We start from the raw sequence: 7319 nt of genomic DNA, 5'->3' as shown, positions 1-7319 counted from the left end.
AATCATGGAATACTATTGTTCTGTAAGAAATGGCCAGCAGGATGATTTCAGAAAAGCCTGGAGAGACTTACGGGAACCGATGCTCAGTGAAGTGAGCAGACCCAGGAGATCATTGTACAAGGACAGAACTCTTTTCCACAATGAGGTGATTCGGGATAATGCCAATAGACTTGTGATGGAGAGAGGCACCTGCACCCAGAGAGGATCATGGGGACTGAGTGGGGACCACAAAATAGTATGTTCACTTTTTGTTGTTGTTGTTTGTTTGCTTGTTCTTTTCTCTCTTTTTTCTCTTTTTTCTTCCTTTTAATCCGATTTTTCTTGCGCAGCCTGATAAATGGAAATAGTTAGAAGAATTGCACATGTTTAACTTATGCTGGGCTACGGAAAGGGGGAAGTGAGGAAGGAGAAAAAACATAGAACGCAAGGTCAGCGAGGGTGAATGGTGAAAACTATCTTGCGTGTACTTTGAAAAATAAAAAGCTATTAAAAAAAACCCTGACCGACTCGACTTTCCGATGCCCGCGGGTGCTCAGGGAGCATGCGCGCCACGCAGCCGCCGTCCCCGGAGGCCTGGGAAGAGCTCGCACAGGCGCAAAGCGGAGCGACGACCGGCATTTTAAACCCCGCCCCATCTCTGAAGCCTTGAGGCCAGTGGTGGTGCCAGGCGGCTCTGGCCATTCCGGGTGTGGTCTCTGGCCGGGAAACCCGGAATCCGGGTCCAGCGGGCGTTGCTGTGGCGATGGTGCGCTTCAAAAGGTAAGGGGCCTGGGGGGGCCCGACCCGGGAGCCGGGCCCCCAGCTGCCTGCCCGGCTCCCCGGGTCCCGGTGCCCCACCGCCGCCCCTGTGTCCGGGTGCAGGACCCCGGAGGTGGTGTCGGAGGACCCCCGCTGCCGCGCCGGCCTGGAGGAGCGCGCCCTGTTCGGCCTCGTGCGGGACGCCGTCGCCCGGGCGCACGGGGCCTTCGGAGCGGCCGCCTGCGCCGTGGCCTTCACAGGTGAGCCGGGACGCCGGACTGGGGGGCCGGACTGGGGGTTGGGACTGGGGCCGGACTGGGGGCTGGACTGGGGGGGCTGGGCCGGACTGGGGCCGGGGGGGCGGACTGGGGGCTGGGACCGGGGCCGGACGGGGGGCGGGACGGGGCCGGACGGGGGGTGGACCGGGGCTGGACGGGGGTGGACTGGGGGGGTTGGACCGAGCGGACGGGGGGCTGGATGGGGCCGGACCGGGGCCGGACGGGGGGGCGGGATGGAGGGGCTGGGACGGGGCGGATGGGGCGGGACTGGGGGCGGACCGGGGGGCTGATGGGAGGGCGGGACGGGGCCGGACTGGGGGGCCGGGACCGGGGCCGGACCGGGGGGGCTGGACAGGGGCGACCGGGGACCGGGGCGGATGGGGCCGGGACCTGCCGTCCTCCCCGAGTCCCCCGGGGTCCCAGCCTGACGTGCAGGAAGCACCCACTAAGTGCTTGTCCGCGTCCCCGCCCCCTTTTCCCCTCCCCCCGTCACGTCATTTACGAGTGCCCCGTAGCCCCCCCCTGCAGCCCGGGCCGCCGCCAGGCTTGGGGTTAAATCCGCCTCGGTGGGGGGCGGAGCGGGCGTTTGCGGAGCGGCCATTCGGACGGTCATCCCGCCGCGGAGGCAGAGAAACTGAAGGCGCTGTGGCTCTCACGGCCCTTCCCGCTGATGCCCTTAAAAAGTGGGACTCGGGCGGGATGTCCCGGACATCCCTGGAGCCGGGAACCCTTCCCTGTGGGAGATTCAGATGTGCCCTCTGGCACTAACCCTGTAACCCAGAGCGAGTCGTGCGCCCCGCGTGCCTCGGCTTCTCTGTCTGTGAAACGAGCTGAGAAGGAAACGGCGGCTCCTGCAGGATCTGGGCCATGGTTAATCACAACCACGCACCAGATTACCAGAGCTGGCCCTTGTCTTCCTTGTCCCGACCCAGCCTCTGTCTCCGTTGTCCGGCTGACTCGTCCTCCCAATCTGAATCTTAGTGCTACGTGGCCAGAGCTGTGACCCTGCGCTGTGTGAGTCCTTGTGCTCTCCCTCTAAAACCCCATCCCCCCAAAGCGTTAGGCTCTCTGAGCCCACACAGCAGCAGGGCGGGTGCCAGGCAGCTTCTTCAGCAGTGCCCCAGCTCCCTTCCTCGGCAGAATCCTCACCCGTTTTTCCCCTGCCCTGCTCCTCCTCTGCCTCTTCCATTCCCGCTCCCCCCTGCTGCTCTCTCTCCGTGTTTGCTCCTGCAGCCACTTCTTACTTCCCCCAGTCCTGTAAACTACTTTCCCATCTCCCTCCTCTTCACTGTCACTTGGAAGAGTATTCGATATATATATATATATTTGGTCTGATTGCACAAGGCAGAAATAGGAACAGAGGATTTGCTAAGAGAATTGATGGAGGTCAAGATCCCAGAATTAGCCAGGATAGTGAAGGTTCACTTGTCACCCAGGCTTTACATACAGGTTATTGTCAGGAACGTTGTAGAGGGGAACTGGACTGAATTAGATTTTGGGGGAGGTTTCCAACCCCACCTGAGTCTCCTTCCAAAGTTAGTTTACAGCTTGCATTTTTGTTTTTCTTCCCTGGTTATTTTTACCTTCTGAATCCAATTCTCCCTGTGCAACAAGAGAACTGTTCGGATCTGCACACATATATTGTATCTAGGATAGACTGTACCCTATTTACCATGTATGGACTGCTTGCCATCTGGGGGAGGGGATGGAGGGAGGGAGGGGAAAAGTCGGAATAGAAGTGAGTGCAAGGGTTAGGGTTAGTCAATAAAAAGTTATTTAAATTTTTAAAAAAATGGAGGAAAAAAAGTTAGTTTACAAAGAGTAGCTGTTCCCTTCCTGTGCCCCTTGAAACGCTTCTGCCCTCACCACTCATTGCTCTCTCTAAAGACCAGCATTTCTGATGACTACAGTCAGTGGTTCTTTCAGCTCAGCACACATAAGCAGGAAGGGTGCTTGTGGGGTGGCTGCACTATGAAGGCTTGTTAGATATATCACCTTCCTGCTGCATCAGCAATAAGAGTCTCCTGGTTCTGCCCCACCTTTCAGACCCGCATGTAGGGGGACCTTATGGCTCTGGGGGCTTTACTAGACCTCATTCTGCCCCAGGCTTTGTCACCCCCACACCTCTCCACGAATGGCCCACTAGTATTTCTCAGACAGCAGGTCCCCCCAAACCTTGTTTTCTTTAGATCCCTTGCCTGCTTGGCTTGGGGCTTACCATCTTGTGTCCAATTATTTGCCCAGGCTCCCATTCTACCCCTCCAGCCTTTCATACAACAAACAAAACTCCCATCTGCCTACGTTACTCCCTTTCTCAGCAATTCTAAGTAGCCTCCTATCATCCATGACTTGGATGAGGATGGGAATGGCATACAACCAGTTGTACAGATGCCCCAAAGTAGAGGCCACAGGATCCAGAAGGACTGGGATAGGCTGAATCCAAGATGGACTTCACCTAGCCCCAAGTGTCAAGTTGTCCATTTGGCCGCAAAAACAAGCAACAAACCCAAGGTGGGGGAAACATGCAGGATTAGACAGTAGGTCATGTTAAAAAAAAAAAAAAAAAATTTTTTTTTTGGACTGCAAACCAGCAGAATCTCGGGCTGCTTTAAGAGGGAGGGGACCATCCCCTGCTGCATGACCCTTGTTGGGCCCTCTCTGTTCAGGTTAAGGTGAAAGTCTAAGGATGTTGATAAGCCAGAGGGTGTCCAAATGAATGGCTAGACCCAGAAAAAGATATGTTGAAGGTGGGCCTCTGTAACCTGGAGAAAACTTAGGGACTTGTCTTCTAATATTTGGGATTAGATAGACTGGTTCTATTTGGCCTCCAGAGGAGGTTGACACCTCAGCACGCTGTTTGGGTTGGACTTCCAGCACATGCCCTTCACAGTTGTCACCAAGAACTGCTGTGGCTAAAAAAAAAAAAAAAAAAAAAGCCTCAAAACCATCCTAGAGAGGAATTCTCCAGCCGTAGTTTTTCTGGGCCTGGCTCTGTGGCTGTGCTGGGGGCAGGCCAAGGGAGGATCCCAGCAGCCTCTCTGGCAGTGGGTTGATGCTACATGGGCGGGTGAGGGGGCTAATTCCCAGAGGCCTCTGCCTGCAGCCGTTCTGAGATAGGGTCTTTCTCCTAGTGAAGTACCTCAATGCCTACACTGGGGTGGTGCTGCTCCGGTGTCGGAAAGACTTCTACCAGCTCCTGTGGTCAGCCCTGCCCTTCATCACTCATTTAGAGAACAAGGGACAGCGCTTCCCCTGCTTCTTCAACACTCTGCACGTGGGAGGTGAGTGAGACGGCGGAGGTTTGCCTTCAGGTCTAGCCAGCAGCCGCCAATCAAAGGTGTCCCCACACCGGGCACTCGCGCTCAGCTGGGGACCACCAAATGCTCTGCTTTGATTTGTTAGGGACCATCAGAACCTGTCAGAAGTTCCTGATTCAGTACAACAGGCGCCAGCTTCTGATCTTACTGCGGAACTGCCCTGATGGAGGTAAGCAGTGATTATTGGGCAGCCCCACCTGCTGGGTGGGGGGGGGGGGGGGGGGGGGTGGAAGATCCTGACGACATGTCACTTGCAGAGATCTTTCATGATTGCTATGCTTTTGATTCTCTGCAGAGGAACGGGAGTCTATCAGAAAGTCGGTCATGAGCTGTTCATTAGAGGAACAGCAGGAAGACGAGTTCTCAGGAAGTGGAAGTGAAAAGGATGCCACAGAGATGGAGTGAATGTCTGGCTGGGAAACTCTGCCACCCTGATGCCCTCAGAAAAGCTTTCCTTCACCACCTTAGCTAAGGTGGATCCAACCCCGTTTCCTCAGGCAAGCCTCGTTCTGTGCCTCAGAAGGGATTAAGAGCAAAATCCCTGGGATCAAGCACCCTAACCCTATGAAACGAACTACTTAAACCAAAATTTCTGCCATTTATCCTTTTTCTGATCAAATTAACCGAAGCTTTGTCTGTTTTGGTTACCAACTATTTTATTAGCTCAATAGTTTCCATTTTCAGAATGGAAAGTTTCAGAATTCCTAGTTTGGTATTTAATTGTTCCATTTCTAACTTTTTGAGTTGCATGTATTTTATTCATATAGCTTTTTAGATTAAAAAATTTCCCCTGAAAACTGCCTTGGCTGCATCTCATAGGTTTTGGTATATTGTCTCATTTTTGTCATTTTCTTGGATAAATTATGGATTGTTTCTTTGATTATTTGATCCACTCGTTCTTAGATGCTGAGAGGGGTTGTTTATCCTTTTTCAATATAATTTTTGTTGCTGTGAACAAATGCCCTCTCCACCTCTTGATTTGATTCCCCAGTCTTCACAGAATCCACTGGTAAAATGATGCAACAAATTTGGGTCTCTTGGAAAGGATTCCCTCCCCTGCTAGTGTAAGTTACTCACAGTAATAACCCTTCCTAGTGGCATAGAGTTAGGTGAAACCAAAATGCTGAATGGAATCTATATTAAACTACCTGGTCTTAGGTTGGTCTTAGAATTTGAAGGTAACCAAGGAAATGGAATGTTATCTTCAAGTTCTATTTCCTTGGTTACATTTAACTCCAAAGAGAAAAGAATTAGCCCCACTTTGGCCCAAGCCCATGGCTGCCCTGTTGGTGATGTGGGAGGGATGCTTCACTCCTTTCTCTACTGACCGAATGTTCCCCAGCTTGATCTAGGAGGAGGGGAAGGGGGAACAAAGGGGGTTGTAGACAAGCTTCCGGGCTATGCTGAAGCCATCCCAGGATAGGATTTGGCCAACAGGCCTAGGTTTGATTTGAATTTTAAAAAAGAAGGCTCACGCTTCCTCTTGTGCATATGATTTATTGCAACTGTTTGCCTTCGCCATTACGTTACACCTAGAGGTCACTTTATTCAACAACAACAAAAATCCACATCACTGAAACTCGGCTTCAAACCAAACCCCAAGCAGCACACAAGGAGACTGCTGCAGAAATCGAGGGAGGCGGTGGACAGGGCATTGCTGCTTTCAACCCAGCTCAGTATCAAGTCCGCGTGACTCGCGCTGCCTCCTCCTGCATCCCAATAGCCAAATTCTTGGCCGTCCCTGCTTGTGTCACTCAGACCTGTCCCATTAATACCTGCTACCCCAACTGTGAGGTAGGCATGTGGTCGCTTCTAACCAGACTTGTTAGTAACTTTTTCTTGCTGAGCCATTAGGTAGAGAGGAGGTAGAGAGGTTGAAGGGAGTCTCTCCTCTCCAGGCAAGTCCAAAATCCAACTACTATGTATGTATTTGGAGGCCTAAAGCTCTCTGAAGTTGGCATTACAGGCTCTCTGCTGGTCAAAAGAAAAACAATTGCAATTTGAGCTGGATGTCCTAAATCCGATCTACTCCCACACCCTTCTGTTCTTTAAAAAAGTAAAAGAAAATCCGGAACAGGTAGAAGAGACTTAACTTGTTTAAAAAAAAGAAAAAAAAAAAGAAAAAGATGTGAACTGTGATTAGTGTGTCCTCTAGAACCCTGTGAGATACGCAACAGGAAAGGGGGTGTCAGATTAGTACAGCTGTACCTTCGAGCCCACGTTGCAGCAAATGCCCCGATGGCTCTTGAGCTGCCCGGGGAGGGCTTGGCCCCCTCCAGGTGCCAGAAGCTAGAGTAGAATGGTCAAGACCACCTGCACATGGGCCAATACAAGATGGAATTGGCACAAACTAGAAACCTTGACTGAAGGTTTGTCATGTGAGTGTCAATACTTTATTCTGGTGTAAATATTGGAAGCTGGAAAATACACTGTATTTAAATTAGTTCCTTTGGTTTCCCCCTTGATCTGTGGAAACCCCCCCCTCCCCCCAACAGAGCTAATCTGTGCAAACTCAAGTCCTTAAAAACTATAGCAGCAAAACAAAGCAAAGGAAAAAGAAAACACAAGATGGAGAGGACTTGGGGGCCAGAAGTATCACTTGGTGTGGACCACCGAGGTGCTGAACAGCAGCTTCTTCTTCTGTTTCTTCCTTTTCTTTCCTCCCTTCTCTTCTGTTAAAGGAAGTACAGAGACAGGACTCAGCTATAATTTAGGGTGGCTACAGTCCCCAAGTGTTAATCAAGTGTATAAGGAACAATGCAATGATAGGGGGAGCCAGAGGTGTGGGGGCAAACCCGAAGAGCCCAGTATATTTCCTAGGAAAACTTATACCTAGAAATGACCCAAGTCAGAATTTGAGGGCACCCTGAGAACAAGCAAAGAACCAGATGAGGATTCAAGCAGAGGCTGGGAAGGGGAAAGACTAAGAAAGGGGTGTTCAAGGCGGCAGAAATATGAACTAATAAGCCCCGGAGAGAGGAATTCG

The 7319-nt window shown here is 51.8% G+C and overlaps 2 protein-coding genes across 2 annotated transcripts in view; one reads left to right on the top strand and one right to left on the bottom strand.

The window, feature by feature from the left end:
* The first annotated feature begins 742 nt into the window (after positions 1–742).
* Positions 743–6308, top strand: POP5 (POP5 homolog, ribonuclease P/MRP subunit). The gene is made up of 5 exons (XM_031948701.1): positions 743–759; positions 862–998; positions 4148–4297; positions 4419–4502; positions 4629–6308. Exons 1-5 carry the CDS (start codon positions 743–745, stop codon positions 4736–4738), a joined length of 498 nt encoding a protein of 165 aa, XP_031804561.1. The 3' UTR covers positions 4739–6308.
* RNF10 (ring finger protein 10) overlaps positions 5815–7319 on the bottom strand; it is a 26759-nt gene continuing 25254 nt past the window's right edge. Inside the window, exon 17 of the mRNA XM_031948728.1 lies at positions 5815–7005. Within this exon, the coding sequence (XP_031804588.1) occupies positions 6929–7005 (77 nt within the window). The 3' untranslated portion in view covers positions 5815–6928. The remainder of the gene's footprint in view (positions 7006–7319) is intronic.

Source organism: Sarcophilus harrisii, chromosome 1 (genome assembly GCF_902635505.1).
Source record: "Sarcophilus harrisii chromosome 1, mSarHar1.11, whole genome shotgun sequence".
NCBI classification, from domain to species: domain Eukaryota; kingdom Metazoa; phylum Chordata; class Mammalia; order Dasyuromorphia; family Dasyuridae; genus Sarcophilus; species Sarcophilus harrisii.
The sequence above is the reverse complement of the archived record's forward strand: the minus strand, read 5'-3'. Positions and strand labels throughout refer to the sequence as shown.

Excerpts from the sequence above, each read along its gene's own strand:
- POP5 (XM_031948701.1), top strand. Across the intron at positions 999-4,147 it reads CTGCGCCGTGGCCTTCACAG|TGAAGTACCTCAATGCCTAC; the intron begins GTGAGCCGGGAC and ends TCTTTCTCCTAG. Across the intron at positions 4,503-4,628 it reads GCGGAACTGCCCTGATGGAG|AGGAACGGGAGTCTATCAGA; the intron begins GTAAGCAGTGAT and ends GATTCTCTGCAG.